General features: G+C 35.8%; 1 protein-coding gene across 3 annotated transcripts; it reads right to left on the reverse strand.

The window, feature by feature from the left end:
• Positions 1-86: 86 nt before the first annotated feature.
• On the reverse strand, positions 87-27,543 carry IMPACT (impact RWD domain protein). Of its 3 annotated transcripts, XM_082355541.1 has the most exons (13): positions 27,378-27,543; positions 26,167-26,295; positions 25,120-25,172; positions 23,879-23,941; positions 17,788-17,856; positions 16,535-16,620; positions 12,527-12,649; positions 10,563-10,660; positions 8,394-8,467; positions 5,094-5,184; positions 3,629-3,763; positions 2,649-2,684; positions 87-2,091 (listed from the first exon to the last, which is right to left on the reverse strand). In XM_082355541.1, the coding sequence occupies exons 1-13, from the start codon at positions 27,411-27,413 to the stop codon at positions 2,026-2,028; spliced, it is 1,059 nt and encodes a 352-aa protein (XP_082211667.1). In that variant the 5' UTR covers positions 27,414-27,543; the 3' UTR covers positions 87-2,025. The 3 variants fall into 3 exon arrangements, with proteins under 3 accessions (XP_082211667.1, XP_082211668.1, XP_082211669.1); XM_082355542.1 differs by lacking the exon at positions 17,788-17,856; XM_082355543.1 differs by lacking the exon at positions 17,788-17,856 and having other exon boundaries at positions 87-2,684.
• Positions 27,544-27,545: the final 2 nt, after the last annotated feature.

Genomic DNA, 27,545 nt, shown 5'->3' on the forward strand with positions numbered 1-27,545 from the left:
CCTAAATATTGGAAACAAGTATAGTTTATACTACATAGTATATTTTGATATACCCAGAATATAGAATACAATGTAGCCATAAGAAATTAAGCCATAGAAGAATATTTATTGACATGGGAAAATGTTAACAATATACTTCTATATGAAATATGCAGGATAGAAAACAGTATATACAGTTTAGTACCATTTTTATGGAAAGAAAAATAGCCATATATACAAAATCATGCATAGGAAAAAAATAGAAGGATGTACATACCAAATGTTAATAATGGTTATTTCTAGACAGTGGAATTACAGGTGACTATACAATTTCTGCAATAAATTTTACCTGCCTTCAAACAGTATCTGCTTCATGCTATTCTTTCTTGGTTGTGATTAGTTTGATATAATGTCTCTTCAAATAGGTATATATCAAATGTTTCATGATATATACCTCCAAATCATACTGCTATTCCCATTACTTGCTATTTTGTAAGAGCAAGTAGCAAGATGTTGCTACTTGCTCTTACAAACTGGCATATGGAGAATATTTCTAACTAACAAACACAATATGCTATCAAATATGCCACAGCATAGATCTGGCTATGGAAAATTATTATTTGAATTTTAGAAGAATTTGAAGAATTTGAAAACCTTCTAATCAAGAGAAATTTTAAATAGACAAAAAGATACTATAACTAGTTAGGGGTCCATAATGAAGAGTGTAAAATAACTCACGTTCCAGAATTGGAGACTTTTGGGTCTCTCCTTTTCACTACCTGACTTTGGGCAAAGGATATTAGGTTTTTTTAGTCTGGAAAATGTGGTTAATGAAAGAAGCAAAAATATTTTTTTTAATAAGGGAAAATGGGATCAGAGATAAAAAGGTTTTCTATAAAGACCTAAATAAATGTTAGATAAAACAGCTAAAAGGGAATTCAAATTTGGTGTTGCAGAAAAATTAACTCACATTCATTTTTCTGTAGCAGCAATTCTTACTGTTTTATATCTTCTTTCACAGGTTTTGACATGCTTGTGAAATTATTTTAATGTTAATTAATGGTCTTTAAGTTCTTTAATTATTTTAACAGTTAATACATAAAACATACTTAATTTTTTCATGGAATCTGAGGTAAGTGTTTTAAATAAATATAGGTTACGACAATTAAACACACTTACAACAAATATAATTTAGATTTTACTTCTCAGAATCCATCCTAGTGTAAAGCTGTTTACTAGATTCTTATTAAAAATACCAAGTTAGGATGTTAGATCTCTTAAAGGTAAAACATCAGAGAATAGAAAAAAAATCTGTGTCCACTCTTCTCTGATGTTTTCCATGCTCCAGCACCATCCCAAATTGCTTCCTTATTTCTGTTCCCTCTCTTTGGAAGGGAATCTCAAGTATATCTGTGACCAATTAATAATTTTTAATAATTGTTTGCAATCATTATCTAAAAGGGAACAGTTAATGACTTATATCTCATGGATAAATTTATTGTCTAAATGCCTAGAGGTAAATTGCACAACTTGCAGATGAAAGAAGGAACTTTTATAAAACACTGATGAAAGGAAGATGGAAAAAAAGAGGGATTTTCTCTGTTTTTCCAATCAAAGATTTGCTCCTTCTCTCCACAAAGTCATGGAGTTGAGAAGCATAGCTGGAGGAGTGTGGATGGGAAACGTGCATCACATTTACAGCACTACACAATGCACTCTCTCACCTTACACCAGTGGTGTTCTGCCACCTCTACCCCATTCCATAAATGTTCCATTAACCATAGCACAGCTTCTGGCATAGTTCTAATTTCTCAAGGAAGATCACAAGAAAGGTACTCCAGGTTGTTAAAAGAAACCAGAATATTACACCAACACATTTCGGTGGTGGGAGGAGACTACTGGCACACCGTATTTATTGCTTAACAGTACAAGAATTAAACAAAAAACGTAGAGACTAGAAAATCACTTTTTGAAATTTCACAATCACCAATTTGCGACAGAAAGTGAGGCATAACACTTATGCTAACAAATCTGTTAGATGAATTATCACTTCAGCACATAACTGCAGATGGATACTCCTGGATTTTCACTTAATCCGTCACTCCATGAGCACTATAAAATGAAAGGTGACATACTTATGAACTAAAATCACAAGAAGAAACTCTCTAAGATCAATCTTCAATGAGCCCCTATTTCAATAAGCCATACGGAGCCGTAAAGAGCAGTAAAAGGTAATATTCATTTAACAGAACGAGAATCCCAATGACAAGAAATCATGTATTTATATTCCTCTAGAGACACTTCTTCCCCACCTAACAAAGGCACTTGACATGTAATGAAATGGACAGTTAATTCAGGTACTGCCCTGGGCAACTGTTACCTTCCTAAAATTATATGAAGTGGTGATTAAGTTCAAACTAATCCTTCTGAATCAGCCTGAAACACTCATGAAAATATCACAAGTTCTCTATTTTTGGCAGATGATATAACCAAAGAAGAAAAGATAATATTGGTGTCCACAATGAACTGGCTGACTTGAACAGTCCAGGATTCTCTCTCTGCACAATATATTCCTTGATGACTGTGGAATTTGTATATGATTATAGGCAAATTAACCTTTCATACAGTTTCAGGTATTAATGTTCACTCCTCTTCTTGTCTTTTCTTACTTTTTTGTTCTTTCCCAAAGTCTTAGATGATTCCTCCTGAAAAAGACATAAATCAATGTAGTATCTTCCTACATTTATACGAAGGTACTAGCTTAGGACTCTTAAATCTAGTCATATAGAATATGTATAATAGTGAAAGTATAATTACTTCCATATGTACCATCTTTCTGTTTTACAGGGCTCTTTCATTTATAGTCTATTTTAATATTTCCAAAACAATCAAGGATAATCAAAGAAAACACTCATTTATCTCAGTTATCTAACAGATTTATGTTTGAGTAATTTCAATATTGTTTATAAGTTTATTTTTTTAATTATTTTTTTGTGTGTGTGTATTTTTTTTTTTTTTTTGGCCACACCATGCGGCTTGTGGGATCTTACTTCCCTCACCAGGGATCGAACCCATGCCTCCTGCAGTGGAAGTGCAAAGTCCTAACCACTGGACAGCCAGGGAATTCCTCTCAATACTATTTAATCCATTGTTCATTTTTCAAAGTAAGGCAGCAAAGTTTAAATAAAATAGATATGAACATATCTGAAATACGAGACAAAAAAAAAAGTATAAAGGAAGAAGGCATCTAAAGGCATGTCAGGGGAAAGGGGATACACTTTGACACTAACAGAGAATGTTAGAATTTTATAGATGTTTAAAGACTATCCAGTTCACTGTAGCATTAGCTATAACTTCTATGGGTCTCAATTTTAGGAAGTGGAAACTAACTGGTCTTTAAGGTTTTTATAAAACTCCATGAATCTACAAAATTAAGGTTTGAAGAGATGAAGTGATCCTCCCAAGGTCACACAACTGGTCAATTACACTGTTCTGACTAAAACCTAAGATTCCAGTTTCCTAGTCCAAAGGTTTTTCAAATGCACCTCACTTGTTCTGCTTCACTCTTAATTTTCTTTTTCTTTTTTCTTTTTAAATTTCACAGGCAGTGGTGAGAAACTCTCTAGATATAATATCAGTAACCACTTACCGGTGAACTTGTGTAGTTCTTCTCCACTAGAATGTTTCTGGCACAGTTGTTGATATGTTTGAAGCGATCTGGTCCTAGCAAAATCCCTCCATACCAGCGTGATACCACCACCATGACATTTCTCACATTCAAAATCTGTTATTTTCAGAAGCATAATTACATACAAATATAGACAGGTACAGATGTGAGTTTTAAAGGAAAATGAAAAAACCCATACATAAAATTGCACATAAAATTTCCCCGACTTTAATGGCAGAACCATGAGTAAGCAGAGTGAGATTTATAACAATTCAGGGGACAGAATGTTAGAATAAGAAGGGAATTTGGAAAACAAACACTGTGCTCCACAGTGTCCTTGAATTGCAAACTTGGGGACCACCAGGCAGAGTGAAGGGGAGATCATGCAGTGGGGTTCCAGTTCTTGGTGACTTCAACCAGAATAGCTTAACTTAGGCAGTTTTTTACCCCTAGGTCAAACAGCAACACAAAACCTGCTTCTGAACAAAACAGCTAGAGAGAACTGGGGCTGCATGAGTAATCACTAGTGCCTACCAGTAAGGTCCTCCTCAGTTTGACATTTGTCAAATGCTGCCCTTAAGGTGAAGCCCACCAGTCTACAGGCCTGACCCCCACAGAATTCCTATCAAGGAAAGGGCCTGGTTAGAAAACAAACCTCCACATACAATAGCAGAAGAAACTATAGCAACTACCTTAGGAAAAAAACAATCCATTCTTAAAATTAATGAACAATCAATGATCACCAGACAGATGAAGAAAATCCAGCAGCATGAAAGAGAAAGGACAAGATAAACAAACTAAAATGGACCAGGAAAAATTTAAGGAAGAAAACATCTAAAAAAAGAAACTCTAATTAGTATACTCAGAAGAATTTTAGAAGATATTGTATCCATAAAAGCAGAACAGCACACTACGAAAAGGGAAAAACAGAGAACAAGAAAGAACTCTTGAAAATTAAATACATGGTTGCTAAAAAAAATTTTAATTTGATAGAAATTTTGGAAGACAGTCAAGAAAATGTCTTAGAACATAAGGCAATGAGATGGACAACTTAATAAAAAAAGAAACATTCTGGATCTACCCAGAAGTCCAATATCCAACTAACAGGAGTTCTGCAAAGACAGAACAGAGAAAATAGAGGAGAGGAAATTGTCATGAAACAAAAAGGATAAGTTTTTCCAGAACTGAAGATAATCTTCTATTGTCTACGACTGAAAGAGCTTGAAAGCACAGCACTTGTTATTAACCTTTTGCTTTCTGCCCCACATCCAGCGGTTAAAATTATCTCTCTACCGATGTTTAAAAACTAACTACTAATAAAACCAAATTATCTCATGTTATATAGTCTAACTGATTTACTTATTCCTAAATGGAATTTAGGAATGAATTTTGTTGAGAAATTTTATGGTTCACAGAACAGGATCAACAGGGTTTAACTCACACTTACCTCCATGAGGTGGAGAAGACGCCCCCCAGCTGCTGTTTCCCCGTCATCCTCACAGTCCTGTAAGAAGGTCTGTTTATCCTCACAATATATTCTAGAAATACACGTAACAGTGTAACACTTTAAAACCTTGAAATATTGTATTCAATAATAAAAGTTACTCTTTCATATTTGTTGCCATCAATTTACTTCCAAAATCAGCATACCTGTTTTAAAAAAATCTTTCTTGAACTATAAATTAGCTATATTTTCACTGATGATTTCCTATCCAGTATGCTTCCCTTTTTATATTTTGGAAAGCTAGGAATCAAGGGTACCTCCTTTAAATCAGAAATGCTACAATTATGGGAAGGTGAGTTTAGACATCTGACACTTCCTCCACTTCATTTAATCTTGAAGCTGAGATTATAGAGAATAGTCACTAAAAAACGTTTACTGAGAATAAACTGTATACAAGCATTATAGGCACATAATAGGCGCTATGAAATGGTATAAAAGAAATAAGTGGTGTACTCCTGTCATCAAAGAGCCTAAACTCCAGTGAAAGAGAAAAAAATTATATAAAAAAGATGGAGGTGATAACCAACATAATATTTTATACTTTCCTAACATTCTAGCCACCAAGCATTTATCTATCTTCCCCATTCTAAGAATTATAAGATTTATTTTTCTCTATAATTTCCCCCTGGATAGTTATCAATATCAGAGATAAATCATGGTATTTTTACCCATTTAAATTATCTAGAAAGTTAGCATGGGCTACATTGTAGATGAATAAGCTTGGCAAATAAGTGTGAGTTATAAAAAGAAAACAGTGCCAGTTAAGGTATGCCATCTAGTGCATTTTTTAGGCCCCTACAAATGGTACCATCAAGGACTAGGCAAATATAGCAAAGATATCTTTCCAGTTATGGTGATAAAAAGCCAAATACTACCTTATCTATACACCTAAGTCAATTATATTAATTTTATTATAGCAATCCTATTCATTCATTCATCTTTCCATCCACCAAACCATCTATTCATTCATTCACTCAGTAAATATTTACTGCCCACCTACTATGACCAAGCTCTACTATTATTTAGAGTTGGCCTCATTTGAAGAAAAGAAAGTTAGTACTATTAAACAAAATTTTATATGGCAAATTTAAGGCAAAAAGGATTCCGGGGTTGACTTTATAGAACAAATGAAGAAATCTGACTATATAAATCAGTACTGTTAGGTTTAAAAAAATCAGGAAATACCATGGACATTTTCACTAACCCTTTCCTCACATGCCAGGAAGATAATGATGCAGCATCCGATAGCTGTGTGCACCAGTAGCCTGAAGAGTGCCCCATAACTCCAAAGCAGGAACACAGCCCCAGAACCAGGAAGTAACCTTAAAAGGACCCTGAGCATTCAAAATACACAACACAAAGTCCATGTACCAAATAAAGGTTATTTCTTTAACTCCCAGAGGAGTCCTTCAAGCCTCCACTTTATGCCTTTTTATTGTTATCTGACACACAGTTCTGACAAGCTAAGCTCCTTCATTCCCAAGCATCAATTATATAAGGGGGTGAGGTGGAGGGGCTGCTACACGCAGTCAAGCTGACATCTGTAAGAAGTGACAGCTGATCACCCATTAATACGCAAAAATACCCAAGTACTTAAAAAAACAAAAATCTGGGGCCTGAAATAGAGTATCCGGCACATTGTTTAACTTTTTGATAACTTAAGATCAATATCATGTCCAGCAACTGTTGAAGGTGCAGCCAACATGGCCATGTAGGAATAAGATAGAGATAAATGAAATTAGATTCTCAAATTCAGCTCTACCATTAACGACTATGTGATATTGAAAAAGTTAACCTTTTTACAGTGGCACAGTTGCTGAAATAATTAGATTTAACTTATGTAAAGCACATGACACAGAGTAGGCCCTCAACAAACACGTGGGACGAATGAATAGTACCTATTAATACTTTTACAGCACATTCTAATCACTGAGAGCAAGCACAGTCTAATCCCTCATTTTTATATTGATGACCCTAACTCACTAAGAAAACACCAAAATTCTGTGTAGTGATACTCTAATAAGTAGGGAATTATATAATAAATAGTTTTTTTGGTAAGATTTGGCACTTAAAGGGATGTGACTTACTAATATTAAAAACTCACCTATCCAAAGTGATAAATTTTTTTGAGATTTTTGTGTTTTAGGTAGCCTAGATTTTACAAATAGTCTGAATCACATTTTAAATTTGCACCAAATTCCTGTCTATATTCTAATTTATTTTAGTCCTAAACTATGTTCTGTAAGTCTGTACTAATTTGCATATTTAAAAAATATACCCTTCATCTCTTTACTAACAAATCAGCAGATTTCTATAAAACCTTCGTACTCAAAACTAAAAGACATGTAGTGAAAGAAGCAGTCTTAATTTACATAAACTGGTTTAAAAGAAAAATGTTAGAAAAAATTTGGCAGTATGTATCAAGAGTTTCAAAAATGTTCATACTTTTTGATAATTCTACTTCTAGGAATCTATTCTTTTTTCCTTTTTAATTATACTTCTGTTTCATTTCAAAAAAGAATATGAAACAACCAGAACCTATCCTGAGGAAATAATGCAAAAAGTACACAAAGATGTTCACGGGACTATTCTTTATAATACTTAGAAAAAATGAAAAACTAAAAACAAAAAGGAAATGGTTAAATAAACTGTGGTATGGAGCCTCAAACAAATATTACACAGCCATTAAAATAATGTTTATAAAGCAATTATAACAACATGGAAAAATGCTTTTGTTACATTAAGGAAAAATTTTGATACTAGAATAAAGCATTGAAAAGAATAAACTTTACATAGAAAAGACAGAAAGAAAATATTTCACAATATCAGTTACATTTAATGGCAGAAAATGGTTAACTTTTCCTCTGATTCTTTTTTCTGCCATTTCCAAATATTCTACACATGATTATTACTTTTACAGTGGAAAAAAAACACCTAATAGTTGTTGTTTTTTTAAATCATGCATCAGTTTCCCCCCATTTTTTTTTTTTTAAATATTTATTTATTTGGTTGAGCTGGATCTTAGTTGCGGCAGGCAGGCTCCTTAGTTGCGGCTCGCCAGCTCATTAGTTGTGGCATGCAAACTCTCAGTTGAGGCATGCATGTGGGATCTAGTTCCCTGAGCAGGGATTGAACCCAGGCCCCCTGCATTGGGAGCGCAGTCTTAACCACTGCACCACCAGGGAAGTCCCTTCCCCCATTTTTTACAAATTGCACGTTCCTAAAATTGTGATGATCACTTACCGGTATGCATAGATGTTGTGGGTAGCACTAGCAATTTTCTTATTCTCATACAATTTGGCAAGAACCATTTTCACCTTAAAAACAGCAGTAATGTAAATAAACTAATGTATACTTTTTATTTGCTCTGTAAACAAATGCTAAAAAGAAATTTAAAGCATATTGATATACATACTATTGTAGTGAAATTAACAAGAGTTATTTAAAGACTCAACTACATTCTGAAAAAGCCATTTCCGAAGTTTTCTCCTCATTTTAGGGGCAAAAACTGGTACTCTAATTGGTACAAAAATGACAGACCTGGTATTTTTGACCACCAGTTATCAACAAATATCTGAGCAGTAACCATGTCCAGGGTACTTGTACATAAGAAATTTTCCCCATACTGTATAGAGAAATTTAAACGAAAATATAAGAATTTCTAGAAATGAGCTCTGAAAACTTACCAAAGTGACAGGTACAGAATAATGGTATGTTCAAAATGTTATAAAACCAAAACTCTCTCTGGGAGTCAAATAAGGTTCACAGAGGAGGTAACAAGAGCCAGGTCTTGAAAGATAAGTGACAGTTCTGCATCAAAATGGAAGAGTGAGGTGGGGCAAGAAGAAGCCATTCCATTTAGAGGAAACAGCATGTACAAATGTACCAGATTTAGTAAGCAGAAATAAATGATGCTTAGTTAAACTGGAACTTCAGATAAACCACAAATTTTTTTATTATAAGTATGGCCTATGCAATAATGTTTATCTGAAATTCCAATTTTAGCTAGCTACTCTGTATTTTATCTGTCAACCTTAGCAGGGACATAAAAGAGAAAGGTTCAGGAAGTGACCAATAGTTTTATGTAGCTCTAACTTAAGAGTATGAATGAGATGATAGAAGATGTATCAGAATGATTAAAGTAGGGTCTTTCACAAAGCGCCTTGTATAATGTGTTTAGATTTTTCCTTGTAGCCAATGGAAATCAGCAAAGATTATTGGGTATGTGGGGGAGGAGTGACACGTGGTCAGATCTTTTAGAAAGGTAGTTGGCAAGGGACATAGAAGAAATACTGGAGGTAAGGAAGACTAAGCTGGAGATACGGAGAACAATTTGGATCAGAAATTGTGCAATCTTGTGCTTCTCAGACTCCCAGATTCCTGATCAATAAAGTAGACACTGACCTCTCAGATTTATTTCAGCTCTCACAAATTATGATCCTGTAAGTCTAAGTGACTATAATCAGAAATGGAAAAAGGATCCAGTATGGAGAGATTCAGAATGGAATGTCTAACGAGGACCCTGGCAACAAGATTATGAGCAATGGCCAAGGGCAAAATAGGGTTCCTGAGAGAAAAGCCCAAAAGCTTGCACCAAAATCTGTTATTTTGACCACAAATCAATGAAGGAAAGAACTTCCTCTTCCAGAGACTAAAAGAGAGTGAAAAGGCAGCCTGGTGCAAAAAACTGTATTCCTATAGGTCAGGGCTTTAGAAGAATTTGGAGAGACCAAAGGGAAGAGACCAATGCTTAAAACCTATGCTAAGCTAGTAAGACTTTTCTGGTTAATTTAACTTTATAGGTGTACTGAAATTGTCTCTTACATTAATAAAGTTTAGGCTAGATTATAGCAGCAAGGAAGAAGAAAATGATTCTGCTGAAAAGAGACTGAGAAAGACAAAGACCTAGGAATACTATTTTTGACTGAAGATTTTCCCATATAATATCCTTTGGTGGATATCAGGCCACCTAAAATCAGGAAGCAGAAAGGAAAAGGAATTCAGGTTGGGAAGACTGGGCTCAGCCAGTCTGTCCACTGTCCCCTTACTTGGGCAACAACAGAACAGGCGAGGTTTTATAGAACTCCCACATGATAAGACAAATAATTTTTCAACAAGCTATTGATATTAAGCATCATAATTTTCTACACCACCACAATGGGTTTTTCTTCTTTGAAAATCCATTGGAGAGTTAAGCCCTAATCAGAGTCTGGATGCAATTTTGAAAGCAGTGATAAACAGAAACAAATATTCCATGATTCCCAGTAACCTGGAGGTAGAAAGTTAGCAAATAATTTTTATCTTGCATGAAAATTAAACATAATAGTAAAAACAAAGATATTATTGCAAAACCATTTGCTTGAATTACTTTGGTAAAACAACATCAGAGTGAACTGGACACAGTAAGTTTACCTGTTTGGGACAAACTACTGGAGCCAAGTGTGCCTGAAAAGTACTTCTTCGGTCTGTGATAGGAATGCCATGATCAATCGGAGGTAATTCTTCTATTTCTATAAATTTAAAGAATTATATAACTTTAATTTTTAAATTCTTACATTCAAATACTGAAAAATTGGCAATGGTATAGTGGGGGGAGTTGGGAAAGAGATGTAAATTATATGGCAAATCAACTCAAATAACAAATACTGGTTGTCTATTAAAATTAAATTATAATTTTAAGTAAAAAGTTTCCTAATATATTGTACATTAAGATAAAACTACTTGACTTATAAATGATTTTCACCTGCTAAGGTCACCCAGTGGAAATGGTAGGTTGGGACTCAAATCCTGGACTGTTTCAGTTGTATAAGTTGGTATAACATCTAATTTTTAAGAGTAGAAAGGGGTCCTGAGACCAAAAAGATTGACAGCTGCTAATATGGAGTATTTATTCATTTTACTGCTGATGGACCTCTGGGTTGGGAAATCTATGACTTTATTTTGTATAGCTGTAATATAATATCTTCTGCTAATAAAACTGTCCCTACATCATAGGATTGAATTAAATGTATCAATAGTACACCAAATTGGTATTACATCGAGTACTGTGATTTCCAGTTATTTTGCCTTTTAAACAAGCTTAAGAACCATTAATTTTACCCTTAACGTAGATGAGAAACTTACCAACCATCCTAGCTGCTGCATCTGCCTCATTTAGGATGAAAAGTTATTCAGAAAAAAAGAATTTAATTTTTTTCTATTTCTGTTCACTGATCTGTTGAATCTTACCAAGTCAGTTTGCTTTATAAGTGATGAAACACTTCAAGTAACACATGTAAAAATATTTCTGGAGCACTTTAAATAACTTGCCAAAAATGACTGCACTGGTTTGTGGCAGGACTAGGACGAGAAGCCAGGTTTATGCAGGATGTTCTTCCTTCCCCCAGTAGTGTTCTCTTCTTGAACAGACTGTGACCACTGCACTAGTACACTATTAAGGTCAACAGGAACTGGATGCGATTTATTATGACTCTGATTTTCACTCTTTTTCTTTTAATAGTGGATCTTCTTTCCCAAAAGACATCCTATGCCATATCTGCAAATATGTGTATGAATAAAATGGGAACTACTTAGAGTGAAACAGGAGCAGGTATCCTGGGTGTTCTTCCCCACTCATTCGAGGCTTCTTTGTCCCCTTCTACTAATCCTGAGACACTATGCAAGAACTTTAAATTTTCATTTACTGTTTAAAAGCTACTGTATAATGGCATAGGGAACTCCCTATCTTCAAAGAGAATGAACATTTCCTCTGGTCTATCATGTTTTTGTAAGAGACTTGAGGAAACTGACTATATCATTCAAAATTTTAAAATACTAAAATGGAACATACTTTCTGATAGAAATACAGAGCTGATTTATCACATCAACCTATCCATAAGCTGAATACAAATTTATCATGGAACAAATTTGCTTAAGCAAAAACTAAAACCCTGAAGGCATTTCACTAGCTTTAATTCAGTGGTTGCACCTTCAATTATTGTATTTATATTTGTGAGCAAAGACTAAAATTTAACTCTGAGCTATCAGTAGACAGCTAAGGATTTCAAAGTAAAAATATAAAAGCAGGATGTGAACTGAGAACATTAACACAGCTTTTCTTAGTTTCAATTTCTCTCACCACTAATTCAAAACTCTAGATAAATAGCAAAAAAAAAAGAAAAAAGTAAATTTCTATTTTTTTCCTCACCATTCTGATAGACCTAGCAAACACCAAAATGGCCAGGAGACAGGAAAAAAATAACCCAATTCTCTACAAATTAATAAGAATTTCCTAAAATGTGAGTTTACTAAATTTCTATACCATTTCAAATGGTATAGAAATTCCATTCATAATGCTACCGTCCCGCTTTCCTCAAAATAAACTAATAACATTATACCTGTTCGATTTTCACTGACATCAAAGTCCAATGCTTTAACTGGATTTTCTGGTTGACATGCTAAAATGAGATCATCTTCACATTCAATATCTTCCTCTTCAGTTTTCTTTTTTACGTCTGGGCCTATGTGGATATGAGACATGATGAGTGATCATAAGACAGTAAGAAATTACACTTAAAAAACCATTAGTCTTGGTCTCTAAACACCAGTCTTCAACAGAAGGAACCAGGGCTCCTACAAGAAGTGGTTGACTCCAGGGTTGGGACAAGGAAAATACAAGATGAGCCTGGAATATCTTGTGATTCCAGAGAGTAAAGAAATGTTCAAAACACAATGGAAGCTTATAAAAAGAACACAGGAGCCTACCTGAGAGCTCTCCTGAAGGCCAAACCGGGAACAATTTGAGCAACAAAATAATGACAGTATGGAATTTTAACTCACAAAATAAAATAATATGAGTTCATACTAATATAAGTAATCAAATGAATAAATGTGGAAAAGAGACATCTTGTTCTCAGAATAGAATTCCAATTAATCATAGCAAGAAGGAAAGAAGGAAATGAAAATCACCATATTGTTACAACACCATATTGTTTACAAATATTGTTGATAAGATACACTAATGGATACTAAAATCAGTAGGTTAAAGTTTAAGGAGGAATAGGGTATTAGCATAGCCTCAAAGTATCTCCCCCAAGATACTTATCAACTACAAAGGGAAAGACAGTAACTGATAATTTTATATGTCAACCTGGCTAGGCCATGGTACACAGATATTTGGTCAAACACTATTCTAGATGTTTCTGTAAAGGTATTTCTTGGATGGAATTCACATTCAAATCAGTTGACTTTGGGTAAAGCAGATTGCCCTCCATAATGCAAGTGAGACTCCAGTTAAGATCTTAAAAGAAAAAGGACTGACCTCCCCAGAGAAGGAGGGAATTCTGCCAACATACAGCCTTCAGACTTGAGTTGCAATATCGTTCCTTCCCTAGGTCTCCAGGCTGTCAGCCTACCTTGCAGAGTTTGGACTTGCTAGCATCCATAATCTCGTGAGCCAATTCCTTAAAGTCAATCAATCTCTCTCTCTCTCCCCCTCCCTCCCTCCTTCTCCCCCCAACCATTCCTTCCCTCCTCCTCTCTCTTTATAATACACACACACACACACACACACACATCTTATTGGTCTGTTTCTCTGGAGAACGCTTGATTAATACAGTAACTTTACAGTGGAAACATTTGGCAGATACCACCTTAGCCAAGGGATCAAGGTAAATATCACCATTAATAAAGCATATTGATATCATTAGCTCCTTGATATAATACACTGTGAAGGATACAATATCATTTCTGTGATATTCTTGCCAAAATGCCTAATCTTACTCCAATCATGAGAAAACAATGGACAAATTCAAATTGAGGGACATTCCACAAAATAGTGTCAGGTCATGAAAGGTCAAAAAAGTGAAGGAAAGACTGGGGAACTATTTATAGACTAAAAGGGAGTAAGGAGAAATAACAACTAAATGCAACAAAGAATCCTAGACAGGATTCTAGAACAGCAGAAAGAACATTAGTGGAAAACTTAGTGAAATCTGAATAAGCTCTTTAGTTTAGTTAATATTATATCAATGTTGGCTTTCTGTTCTTTATAATTATAATATGGTTATGTAAGATGTTACTAGGGAAAGCAGGGTGAAGGATATAACAGAGCTATTTCTACTATTTTTGCAACTTTTCTATAAGTCTAAAATTAGTTCAGAATTTTTTAAAAGTGTAAATAGTATATAATTACTTCAAGATTTAACATTTCTGGGGTTTCCTTGTTGGCGCAGTGGTTAAAAATCCACCTGCCAATGCAGGGGACACGGGTTCGATCCCTGGTCCGGGAAGATTCCACATGCCGTGGAGCAACTAAGCCCGTACGCCACAACTACTGAGCCTGCGCTCTAGAGCCCGCGAGCCACAACTACTGAGCCCTCACGCCTAGAGTCCATGCTCCGCAACAAGAGAAGCCACCGCAATGAGAAGCCCGTGCACCGCAACAAAGAGTAGCCCCCACTCACCACAACTAGAGAAAGCCCGCACACGGCAACGAAGACCCAATGTGGCCAAAAATAAATAAATAAAATAAATAAATTTTTAAAAAATTTCACATTTCTATAGTAGAAAAAATGAAATAATAAAGAATAAATATGTACTGAAGATTAATAGTAAAATAAAAATAAATTACTTGTCAAGTGGGTACCCTGGAGAAGAAAATTCTCATGAGATATCCTGATCACTAGCTTATACCCTTATTCATTCTTCAGAATTATTAAACCTTCCGTTTTAATATGAAGTCTAGAAAATTTCTAATTAAAAAATTCCAAACAAAATTTGTTCGAATTAAAAATTATACAACCTACATCAATAACTCGAAAATCTGAAGTGTGGCTAAGCTAAATTATAGATATAGGTGGGAAAGGGAAAATAACATTTTAAGATCAATAATTTTAAAAATTTCCTAATAGTTCAGTGATTCCAAGCTTTTTGGAGTCCTAAATTTTTGCTTATATTCCATTTTTGCAATTATCCCACACTCTAGAATGGTGGATTGGCAAAACTCAATTTTTGTTTTGAGGTTTCAAAACTCTTCTCAGATGCCCTGAAATGCTGCAAAATCAGAACATGAATCATAAAAAGTCAAGGAAAATACTTCAAAAAATATTGTCCCATGATCAGAATATCTTCAGACCATTTATCTCTTTGATTTTAATGGAAGCAGTAAAAACATTTGCTTCTATAGAAAAATAGTAAAATGCTCTGAAAAAATATATATTTCTATCAACTATAAATCTATACTGATTTTTTTTTTAATCTTTTTTTTTTTTAAATGGTAATCATTTATTTATTTATGGCTGTGTTGGGTCCTCCTTTCTGTGCGAGGGTTTTCTCCAGTTGCGGCAAGTCGCGGTACGCGGGCCTCTCACTATCGCGGCCTCTCTTGCTGCGGAGCACAGGCTCCAGATGCGCAGGCTCAGTAATTGTGGCTCACAGGCCCAGCTGCTCCGCGGCATGTGGGATCCTCCCAGACCAGGGCTCGAACCCGCGTCCCCTGCATTGGCAGGCAGACTCCCAACCACTGCGCCACCAGGGAAGCCCTATACTGATTTTGGTAAGGAAATCCTTAATAATTGGTTCGGTGTAAATAACCTTCTAAAAATTAGTAAATAGACTATTGGGTTTTGTTGTTGTTGTTTTTTTAATCCCTCTTCTCCCCAAAGTGAAACTAATTCTATCAGTGATAATAATAAAACTCTATTTGGAAATAAAATCAGGCTTAGTAATTTTCCTCTCTAAAGGGCTTTTGTAGTAACTGGAACAAAGACTAGCAAAGTAAATAGAAAACATAAGAAACTTCTACGTTGTTGTATATTATGATTCAATAAAACTATAATAATAGAGCAAAATATCAATTTTCAATTTTCAAATGTCCTGAAATTATATAGTGGTGATGGTTACATAACTTTGGAATAAACTAAAGACCACTGAATTATACATTTTAAAGAGTGAATAATCATGGTATGTGAATTCTATCTCAATTAAAAAATCAACTTTCAAAGTCAATTTTTATATCTTAAATACTGGTCAGTGTGTTTTCCAAAGTTCTTTTTCTATAAACACTACACTCATTTGAAGCTAATGTCTAACTTACATAGTCCAATAATTCATGAAGAATGTTACATGGTTCATATTACCATAACAATAGTCAAAGAAAGCAAAGATTTTTGACCCAAGTTCTTTAACCATAAAATTCTATTTCTATAAGAGTTTATAGTAATATGAAACCAAGGAGGCTAAAGCTTATAGAAAGAAATAATCATATTTACATGAGTAAAGAACTTTCCAGAGAAACATATTTTATCATATAAAAACATAAAACAGCATACAGATCTTCATTAAAAGTTTCAATGAAAATATCTACATGAAAATTTAATTACTGTAAATTAAAAGAGCAAACCTACCTGGTTCTGTCATCTGAGATTTTTGTATTAGGACATCTCTTATTTTCTCCACCCACAGGTAAAGAATACTTTCACCAATATTCTCTCTAAACAAAATTCAGGGGAAAAAACTGTTATTAAAAATTTCCTTCTCAGTGGCATGGACATATATACACTACCAAATGTAAAATAGATAGCTAGTGGGAAGCAGCCGCATAGCACAGGGAGATCAGCTCAGTGCTTTGTGACCACCTAGAGGGGTGGGATAGGGAGCGTGGGAGGGAGACGCAAGAGGGAGGGGATATGGGGATATATGTATACATATAGCTGATTCACTTTGTTATACAGCAGAAACTAACACACCATTGTAAAGCAATTATACTCCAATAAAGATGTTAAAAAAATTTCCTTCTCAAATTCAAGAAAATATAGACATATTTACAATCTAAGAAATTATATGCAATCTAGCCGTGCCTTTTCTTGGAGCGGGGTTGCCGTGCTGTGCAGCTTGTGGGATTAGTTCCCCGACCAGGGACTGAACTCAGGCCCTTGCAGTGAAAGAGCTGAGTCTTAACCACTGGACCACCAGGGAATTCCCTAGCCATGCCTTTTAAAGAGGAATTTATAAAAATGCAATTTACTAACATTTGTGGATGAGTATTTAATACATCAACATTAAAAATTCCAACTGGCTCCCAAATTAAAACTAACATTGCTCACTTAAAATAAGTAGAAGAGTTGCAACCAAAGAGGGGAAAGAAAATTTCTGAACTTGAACTGGATGAATTAAGATAGATATAAGTATGATTTAGTTTCTGTCAGTGAATATAATTGTAGTATTGATGCCCAGTCATTGCTTGCTTTTCTAAACTTTTTGAACAATTTCAAACCACTTTTTTTATGTACTTATTCCAACAAATAAGAATACAAAGCATTTGAGAAACTCCCTCAGAAAGCCAATTTACAAGACTTAAAAGACAATCAATGGAAAACTTTATATTCTTATTTTGTTTTGGACAAAATATTCTACTGCCCAAATTGATTCATTTTGGTTCCAGATAGCTGTCTGGCTGCCTCAGATAATTAAATCCATCTCAAAGGCTCATTGAGAAAAAGAACATGTCATAGTTCATGTCCATAGCGTTATGTTAAATGATGGCAACAGCAATAAAATAAAGGCCCAAGTGTCTACTCTTTAGGAGATGACACTAATTTTAGATAAGTTTTAAAAAGTGTGTTTAAAGAAATCATCACACTACTTCATAACACCTTACCTCCTTCCTCTAACAGCTGCTCTTGAAACCATCATCTTTTTATCACCACTCATCAGCACCCAAAGGAAACTTTCAAAACAAGCATACAGAGGAAAACAACACTGTTTTCAAATAATTCTGTACCCTCAAACCCTCCCATCTCACCCATAACTCCTGAGTACTAAAACAATCCTCCATGTTCTTTGGCAACCTGTCTTATTTAGAGAGCAAAAGTCAATTGGAAAGGTTTTAAAAAATTGAGAATGTTGGTTGAGTTTCTTTTAAATAATTCCTACCCCCATCCTCTCTTCTCAATAAAAGATTCAGAGGTATAGAGACAGAGAAAGGTAAAATGTATTGAGTATATACTAAGCCCAAAGTACATTATATATATCAACACATTTAATGCTCATAATTGTCTAATAGAGTAGGTTTTATTTCCCCATTGTACAGATGAGAAAGCAGACCTAGAAAGATCAATTAACTTGTCTAAGACAATAAGCAATAAGAAGTCCAGAGCCAGAATGTGAATGCAGACTTACTCCAAAGCTCAGGTCGCCCACTGCGTTTTGCTCTCCTATCAAGCAGCTGTGTCCTTAGGCAAGTAAGACACTTGAACTCTGAGTCTCAGTTTCCTCACCTATAAAACAGATTTACAGCATCTTGCCTTACTTTACAAAAGTAGTCTCTTTTCAAGTGGACCTATTACTTTACAAAAGTAGTCTCTTTTCAAGTGGACCTATCTTAATTCACTCAACAGATCTTTAAGGGCCTTGCCTATACACCAAGTACTACGTGCAGCCCTGGGGGTATGGTAGTGAATGAGAAAACGGGGTCCCCTGTCTCAGTGTTTACAGTTATTATCCTTACAAATGTATGGTTTTATATGTAATTCTCTCCATCCTCTAATCTCATTCTATTTAATTCATCACATCATCATCACCAAAAGTAGTAGCACTATTTCCAATGTGTACTGAACACCTACTATATAAGACGTAGAAAATGCTTTGTTACTTCACTTAATCCTCATTCATAACCACCCTTTGAGACAGGAAAATCATCCCTCTGTGAATATATATTCACATTCAGATTTGCTGTTATTGTTGTGAGGGGACTATTGGGGGCAGGGGACAATGGAAAACACCTTGGGAGAATTTTCACAATTAGTAAGTAATTTTTCCTAATAATAAAGAAATTAAACCTTAACTCCAAATTTCCTCTCCTCTGGCTCATGGCTTCCTGCAGAACAATATACAACAGCACTCTGCCCATAATCATTTATTAAATGCTTCCTTCTTCCCTAGTATTTAACTAGACTTACTGAAATCCATTTTAAGGAAGTTGTAGTGGATGTGAAAGGTTTCCTAAAGAAAATGAAAATTATTTGTTCCCTTGGACCCCCAAATTTATCACTGATGGTGGTTTGGGTGTTTTTATTGTTGTTGTTATTACTGCTGTATTTGTGTTTTCTCTCATGACAATAGTTTGTTCATACCTTTTTTTTTTTTGATTCAAGTATAGTTGATTGTTCATATCTTTTAACTACAGACTAGTATTTGGTGGTTTTCAAACTTTTGCCTTCACTGTAATGAAATCTCTCACAGAAACAGACAAAAGCTGTAGTCTTCCCTCCTATGTCCTTCTTCCCCTCACCGAATGGTCCTTGAGGAAGTCAGCTGAATCCTAAGAACTGGTACAAAATCTGAGAACTACTCATTATAGGGTGAGATGCTAAGCTTTTATTTATGAAATTAAGTTATGGTAAAGTAGCTGAATATAAAAAGTCTAGAACAAAATTTGTTTCAAATTGAATAAAAGATCAACTTGGATTAAAAACTGGTATTTTAGTTGAGATATACTGCGATTAAATACACTTAAATAACTATTATCCAATTCAGAATGATCAAAACAAAAGTCAAGTTACTTGTGACTCTTGTTTTACTTGTGGCTCTAATTTTTGTATCTTTAATTTTCCAATATTTATATTTGTTGACTTAAGGGTAAAGCTATTCACTACAATGTACTACTAAGTTGTGTGACCTTAGACAAATCACTTGATCTGAGTTTCCATCATCTCATTTTCAAAATGACAAAACTGGATGAGATGATTCTTCTAACAAGAACAACAAAATTGAGAGCTGCTATTATACAGTGCTAAAGTACATTACATGGATTATGTCACTTAATCCTTACAATGATATTATTCTTTTATCCTCATTTTACAGATGAGAAAGAGGTCACACTATTTCAAAAACTGACTCCACAAGCCTGACAAAGAAAGCCTTAACATCAGCTTGACTAAACTTCAGACAGGCTGAGCTTCCTGACTCTAGGCCCTGACCTCTCTCTTCTTAGAGCATTTTCTTTACAAAACTTGTCACTGTAAATTCTTCCTTTGCTCCTTTGGAATTATGGACATCTTTTTAGAAGTTGTGTCAGTTTTAGAACCTAGGAGTGTCTTTCTCAAGGACCTGGGAGCCATTCTTTTGAAATGTAGTCATCAAGGAAGACAGTGCCCTATCTCCCAGTCTCTGTTGGCTGGTAGGGGCCTAACTCCTGATGAGCCACAATTTGCAAACGCAGATAGCCTAATCACAGAGAAACGCACTTGCAAACTCAGGAAGAAACTTAATGTGCTGGACACTCTCACTGATCAACCTCCCCCCAGCATCCCCCAGTACTTTTCTACAGCTTATCCCAGCCCTTAAAAACCGTACTGGCTTTTGTTTCAGGAAGTTGAGTTCAGACTGAGTTCTGCCTCTCTCCCCTGTTGGAATAGTCTTGAAGAAAGTCTTCCTTGCCTGTTTAACTTGGTCCGGTGCACTTTCTGCTTTGACAAGCCTCACTCTCCAAGTTCCAAATCTAAGACTTCATGATACATCAGAATGTGAAGAGCTGTGGGAAATTAATCATTTTCTTGGATTTAAATTAAATATTGTTGAAATGGACTATCATAAATTCAAATTAAAAAAATTTTTAATCCTTTTCATTTTCTCTTAACACTAATTAGTATAATGTTCAAAGTATTTTTAAATCTGTTATTTACCTTTTGTTTTATTAAACTATTTTCATATATTCAAAATATCCGTATGCAAAATGTTTAAACAAAAATAAGGTATGATAAGCAAATGAGTCTACATCTACACAATCACCAAATCCTAGTTTATGTTCCTAAGTACTTTTTTAACTGACCGTTCTTCTCCTTTGCACTCTTGTTGCCTTAATAAAGGTCTCCACTATCTCCCTCCTAGTTACTGACTGCTTTTCCTATGGTGTCCCTCGCTTCAAACTCTTCACAGCCCACCCTCCACAGTGCCACACAAATCTCATTACATCACTCCCCTGCCTAAAACACCTACAGCCTACAAGATAATGCCCAAACTCCTTACCAGCTTACAGGTTCTTTTTTCTTACACCTACCTCAATTTCTATCCCTGGCATGTTGAACTATCTGCTGAACTCTGAAGATGCCAGGTTGCTTCACACCTACATGATTTTGCTCATGCAGTTCCTTCTATCAGAAAATCTCTCGCCCTCTGATCACCTGCCAAACACCGCACCCAAAGGTCACCTTCAAAATGGAACCCTCCTTTACAACCTCACCACATGCCCAGAGACCTCTAAAAACAATAGCACTTGGTCCAAACCTCTCAGTAATTGTCACTATATTGTTTTGGTACACAATTAATCTATACTAATTTTTAAATTGTGAGCATATAGGAGATACTCATAAAATGTTTACTGGAAAGACTTAGTTTTCAGACTTCGTCCCTCCTTACATAAGAAAAAACATAGTTCATCTTCTTATCTAGGCAAAAATAAAATTTAGCATTCAAAATGATGCCAAATAAATATGAAAATCTTGATGTTACAATATTTAGAACATAATGAAACTATAAACATTAAGAACTATATCCATACATTTAAAATGTTTAATTTTCAATGACTAATAGTGCTTTTCACTTGTTGCCCCCTGCTGGGATTTTATGGGAAAATATGATTAAAAGTTGTACACACAAAACTTTTAAAAACAGAATGTATATTTCTATTTAGACCACATGTGTGAAAATACTACTATTGGACTGGGTTTATTTTCAAGTGTTTTTAATAAACAAGACAGTATGAACCATATCCTATCTTTAGAACAAACTCCTTTGTTATTTCTGATCCTTCCTAATTCTCTAGTAGCTCAAGTGAACTACTTAGGGAGAACAGCAAGTTGTGTCCTATAGGAGGATATCTCTTAATAAAGGGAGGCACTTTTGGGGCAGAAAAAAGGCAGATGGGAAGCCATTTCAGAGTGCATGACATTGTGCATAGATAGGAGAAAAATCTAATTGATGAATATGATTAACAGGATGGAAGCCAAGTGTAGGAAGATTTTTCAAGAAGAGAAAGTGTTCAACACCACCAAAAGTTACAGAGGTCAAGTAAGATAAGAACTGAAAAATGACTGTAAAATGTATAATTACGACATCATTGGTGAGCAAATTTGCAGTATATTTATCTTATTCTACTTTAGGGGGGAGATAAATTGGTAAATAGGCATAAATAAAAGATTACAGAAAGAAGTTTGTTGGGGGCACAAAAGTTGGAGTGGCCAGTAAGGTCAGGGACAGGTATCAGAAAACACTTCATTGAGAAAACATGTAATATTTATATGCTGAGGATGATGGAATCACTAAATGGGGGCCTCTCCCATTGATATGTCCAGTTCTTGGTTACTTCCAGAGTCAAGTGTAAACCTAGGAACTCAAGGAAGACCACACTTCCTCTAGGAAGGAACAAACAGAATCAATTCCATGAAGACTTAGCATTTTTAAATTAAATATTCTGTGAGGAAAAGAAACCTGGTCTAGATCCCACAGATACAAAGGGGGTTCTCTCACTGTGCCAAATGGGGTAGCCACCTACAACATATAAGACGATCCTTACCAGTTCCTGGATTACAGTAAAACTGATATTCCAGAACATTATTTGTTGTACTAAATTAATGTATCTCATTAAAATTAACCCAAATCACAGAAATATCTTCTCTGGACTACTTCACTAGCCTCCTGATATCCCACATCTATTCTTGCTTCCTTCCAATCAGTTCTCACCCAGAAACAGAATGGTGTTTTCAAAATGAAAATATTATCATGGCATCACACCACTTAAAACTCTTCTCTGCTTCCCAAAGGTCTTAGGATAAAGACAAAAATCCTCAACATGGCCTACAGGACTCTCCATAACTTCCCCTGCCTACCTCACTAGGTCATTTTCCCACCATGTTCCCTTCTCTCCTCCCCTCTCTTTTCCCACTTAATACCACCATTACGTTGTATCTTGACATGTGCCAAACTCATTGACACAGAGCCTTTGCACATGCTGTAGTCCTTCACTGGAGTTATCTTCACTTAAGTAACTCAGCTCTTAAGTCAAACAAGCCATCCCTGACCTCCTAGACTAGGTCAGGACTTCTTTCAAACTCAATTAGTACTGTATATTAATATCTTTCTTTTACAGAACTTATCACAGCTGCAGTGTGACATTCATTTTTACAATGTTATGAGTAATATCTCCCCTACCTGCAAATTCTAAATGAAAACAGGGACCATTTCTGTTTTTGCTAATTATGCATATCCAGGATCTAGTACAATGCCTGCCATATAGCATTTGTTGAATGAATGAAAGAGTGAAAAATACAGTATATCAATAGACTCTCAGTCTTATGGCCTAATACAAGAACGTTACCATTAAAAATATATAGTAGTTTAATGAATAATTATGCTTAGGATTCTGCTGTTACCAGTTTCATTCAACATAGCCTATGAAAATAGCAAAATAAGAGCAGTATCTCTGAATCTACTTTCACAAGCTGGCTAAGTGTCTTTATAGCTATTAGTTCTAAATAACAGTGTATTTTTGTTTCTAAGCAGAATTCGTATCAAATGTATATATAAAATTATATTATACAACCAATCTTTCAAGGATTTTTCAAGTATATTCTTTTTGTTAATGGAAAAGCAGCTTAACAAAAAGTTTAGAAAAGGCCCTAACGTATCATGATTCCAACAAAGGCCCACAATAGAGTCACTCATAGAATTTTTTTTAATCATCCATCACTTACATATATATTTCCTCAAGGCTATTCGATAAATCTGCACGTTCTTGCCCTTGAAGCCAAGGAGCACTAAGATTAAATAAAACAAAATAAAGAAGATTATTCAAAGATTGTGTTTATATCTCAAAGAAAAAATACTGATTAATCACAAACTGGTTTTATTTAACTTTAAAAATTTTTCTATTTTCATCAAAATGTTATGTTATATAAATCGATACAGTTCCAAAATGCTTTCATTGGCATTAATTCATTTATTCCTCCCCAAAAACCATGATGAAGCCAACAACATCATTATTCAATTCAAATATGGTTTAAAAAACAGGGGAGTTCATAGGATATCATAAATCTGCCCTAGTTTACCTAAGTGGCAGAAGAGGTTCCAGAATCTAAATTTCCAGATTCACAGTATTTGCTACACTATCAGGACTTCCCAATTTTTTCTAACTGGTGTTTCAAAAACAACTCTAACAAATAAGTCAGTTGCCACACGACTGTAAAAAAAATAATCAACTTTTCCTGAAAAGGGCACAGATGTTTACAAGCATTCTATAATAGCTTTCATTTTCAATAAAAATGAAAAATTACAGAACCATGAGTAATAGCAAATTTTACCGCTATGGTTTTAAAACACTCATACAAAAGACAATCCCACTGGAAGGTAAAAATTTTAGTAATTGAGATTTAATGCAATTCTGTCTGCACAGGTTTACACAGCTTAGTAGGTCAAGCGGGCAAGGTGGATCAAAGGTTACTTGCAATTAACAGGTCATGACTCATTAAGACTACGCTTGGGCTGCTGAGATGGTTCCTCAACAACAAGGGCAGGACAAGCACCACAAGCACCATGGGCGATTCCTGGAAGGCAGGCCGTCTTACACAGAGGCAGATCAAGGAACTGGCGAGGTCAGCAGAAGCAGGTTAGGAGCAACTCTATAGGCCAAGATTTCTAGATTACTAGGTTGTCTAAAGAGGAAGATTTCCCTCCCTGTCTCTAAAGACAGTTCTGTAGCTATTTTACCCCCTATGGATGCTCTGATTCTCTTTTATACTAAGTGGCAAACTTCAAAGTGTTTTTACATAATTTAATTTTTAAATTTAAATGCTCTATATCAAGTCCAAAAGGTGTTTTTAACTTCTATATATATTTTGATAAGGTAGTCTATATAAACACAATGTACAGTACAGAGAAACAATCTTTGAAAAGTATAATCTTTTTATAAAAATATAAATATAGAAATATAGCTTACTTCAGTTGATAAATAGGTGGGGCTGTACCTGGGTATTCATTTGGTAGCATCACCTACAAAGCAGTTTAAAAACAAATCTGCTTATACTTCATCATGGCTCAAAAATAACAACATTCATAAAGCCAGTCATTGGACAGATTTCTAACTTGCCAAACTAAGAAACAAAACCATTGTTTTGTTAAATTTCAGGAGAGAATTCCCACCTCATATTTATGCTTCTGCCTTAAATATGTTGTTAAGATGATGCCAATCTTTTATGAAGGAGATCATTATTTGCAGAGAAAGTATAAAAGCAATGAAAATTAAGTGGGGAGGACAAAGACAAAAGGAAAAGAAAAACTGAAATAGGGGCATTATACCTCAACCCCAAATGAAAGAGCGGCATTATAACATGTTCCAGATATTTTTCTTAAGGAATTAAAAAAAAAATCCTACCAGACACTATTAAATACATTAAATAGCTACCACTTAATAGAGAACCATGCACGTTTCTTTCCAAATCAGTATTACAATAAAAACAAATACTGACAAAAACTCAATTTGGCATCTTTTATGTTGGAAGTATAGGCAGTCATCAAAGAATAAGCATTAAAATAGAAAGCCATAGCTGATGTTTTCATTTATCCTAACCACAACTGATTCCCAACTAACAAATGAGTATCTACTCTATGAACCATCTAAATAACTAACCTATTCTTCCTCTTAAATGTTAGTCATCTTCCCAGGTTTAGACTCTCTTCTATTAAACGTACAGGATAGTGAAAGGAAGTGAAACTCAAGTCTGCCAATGGTACATTAAGAACATTTAAATAAATAAAATAATAGGGAGAGAAAAGATTGAGACTATCTATGAAAGCATTACTTGAGAGTGATCTGAGATTTAATTACCCATATGTTTAGATCATCAATCGTTAACAAAAGCCAACAACAAAAAGACAATTCAGAACAAGTCACACAAGAATAATCATTAGAGGAATACAACAGCAGTCAATCATACAAGAGTCAACATTGTAACTGGAAAACGGCTGTAGAGAAGGGCAAAAATACCTGCAAGCAAAGTGTCCATTTGGGGTCATCTATATCGTCGCTAATTCTAATACAAAATATTTTGGCACAGTCATCAATGACACACCATTCCTCGCCATATATAGCTGCCATTGCTTCAATTTCCTCATTCTGAAAGAGGTTGATGGGGGGAAAAAAAGTCAAAGAATGCACCGACCCTAAAAACCTGAGTTTTCCTTATTGCTTTATAAGGTATTTGTATTTAACATCACCAGCTTGGATGAAGGATCCCTGAATGAACGATACCAAACGTTCTCAGCAGCCGGTCACCATGTTCTACCCTCTGCGTACCAGACACAATTGCAATGACTGGCACCAGCCCTGCTACGACATCACTGTGCTTTTGACCACTACTGAGCCAAAATATACATGCACTCCCATATCCTGCACTGACATTTACAAGCTAAAGGATACACATATCTCCTTTGCTCCACCTTCTCTTTTTAACAGGTAACCCCACGCCCCCACTCCCCGGTGGCACTGCTACTTATTATATTCGCCCTATATTACTACTGGCTATCTCCTTCGTTGTTTTTGTTTTGAATTTGGGCACGAGGCTGGGCGGTTGTTGGGGTTTTTGGTCATCAAACCCTCGAAACATTTCAGAAATTACTCTTTTGGTTTCGGCTTAAAGAAGAGTAAAACCGGACCTAAAGGTAAAAATGGGAAGCAAAGTATACATTCAACTTTGTATCCTCTCATTTTGTCCTCATAGCGCATTCTGAAAAGCTTTAAGAGCGCCCACGTGAGCCACACGCCGGGGAAAGCTCAACGCCAAGAGGAGGAAGGTTCAGTGACTCCAGGGTCTGTGTTATTATTGCTCGTTTTGCGAAAGCAGAAACGGTTCTTAAGTGACCTGTCCAAGGTGACCCGGCGGGGACAGGGCGGGGAGCAGAACCCTGGTTTCTGCCTCCGGCCGGGAGCTGCTCAGTCGCGTGCTGATGGTTGACGGTGACAGCGCCCGAGGCAGGCCCAGCGTGCCGAAGCCCGGAAGCGGCCGGCCCGAGAGCGATCGGCTGAGATCAAGCGCCGGAGCAAAGGGACGCGGCGGAGCGAACGGCGCGGCCTCGGGCGCGGGCGGTGCGGGCGAGACCGGGGGCGGCCCCGGGCAGAGGCCCCTCTGCCGAGGAGGCCCGGGGCGGCGAGACGAGGCCGAGCCGAGCCTAAAGGTCGGCGCCCCGCCGGGGCCTCACCTGCCTCTGGTCGCTCCCTCCGTCCCCCTCAGCCATGTGGCCCCGGGAGCGGCCGAGCGGCCACCACCTGCCCAGGTCCGGAGTGCGGGGGCGGGGCGCTGCGACTGTGAGCCGAGCGCGGGCTGCAGCGCCGCCCGCAGCGCGGCCCGACCCGGAACCGCAAGCCCG

This window comes from Balaenoptera borealis, assembly GCF_965194805.1.
Source record: "Balaenoptera borealis genome assembly, chromosome: 14".
NCBI lineage: Eukaryota > Metazoa > Chordata > Mammalia > Artiodactyla > Balaenopteridae > Balaenoptera > Balaenoptera borealis.

Excerpts from the sequence above, each read along its gene's own strand:
- IMPACT (XM_082355541.1), bottom strand. The coding sequence starts at position 27,413 with ATGGCTGAGGGGGACGGAGGGAGCGACCAGAGGCAG. Across the intron at positions 3,764-5,093 it reads GTCTTCTCCACCTCATGGAG|ATTTTGAATGTGAGAAATGT; the intron begins GTAAGTGTGAGT and ends TGAAAATAACAG. Across the intron at positions 2,092-2,648 it reads CTTTGGGAAAGAACAAAAAA|TGCTCATGGAGTGACGGATT; the intron begins GTAAGAAAAGAC and ends TTCATTTTATAG.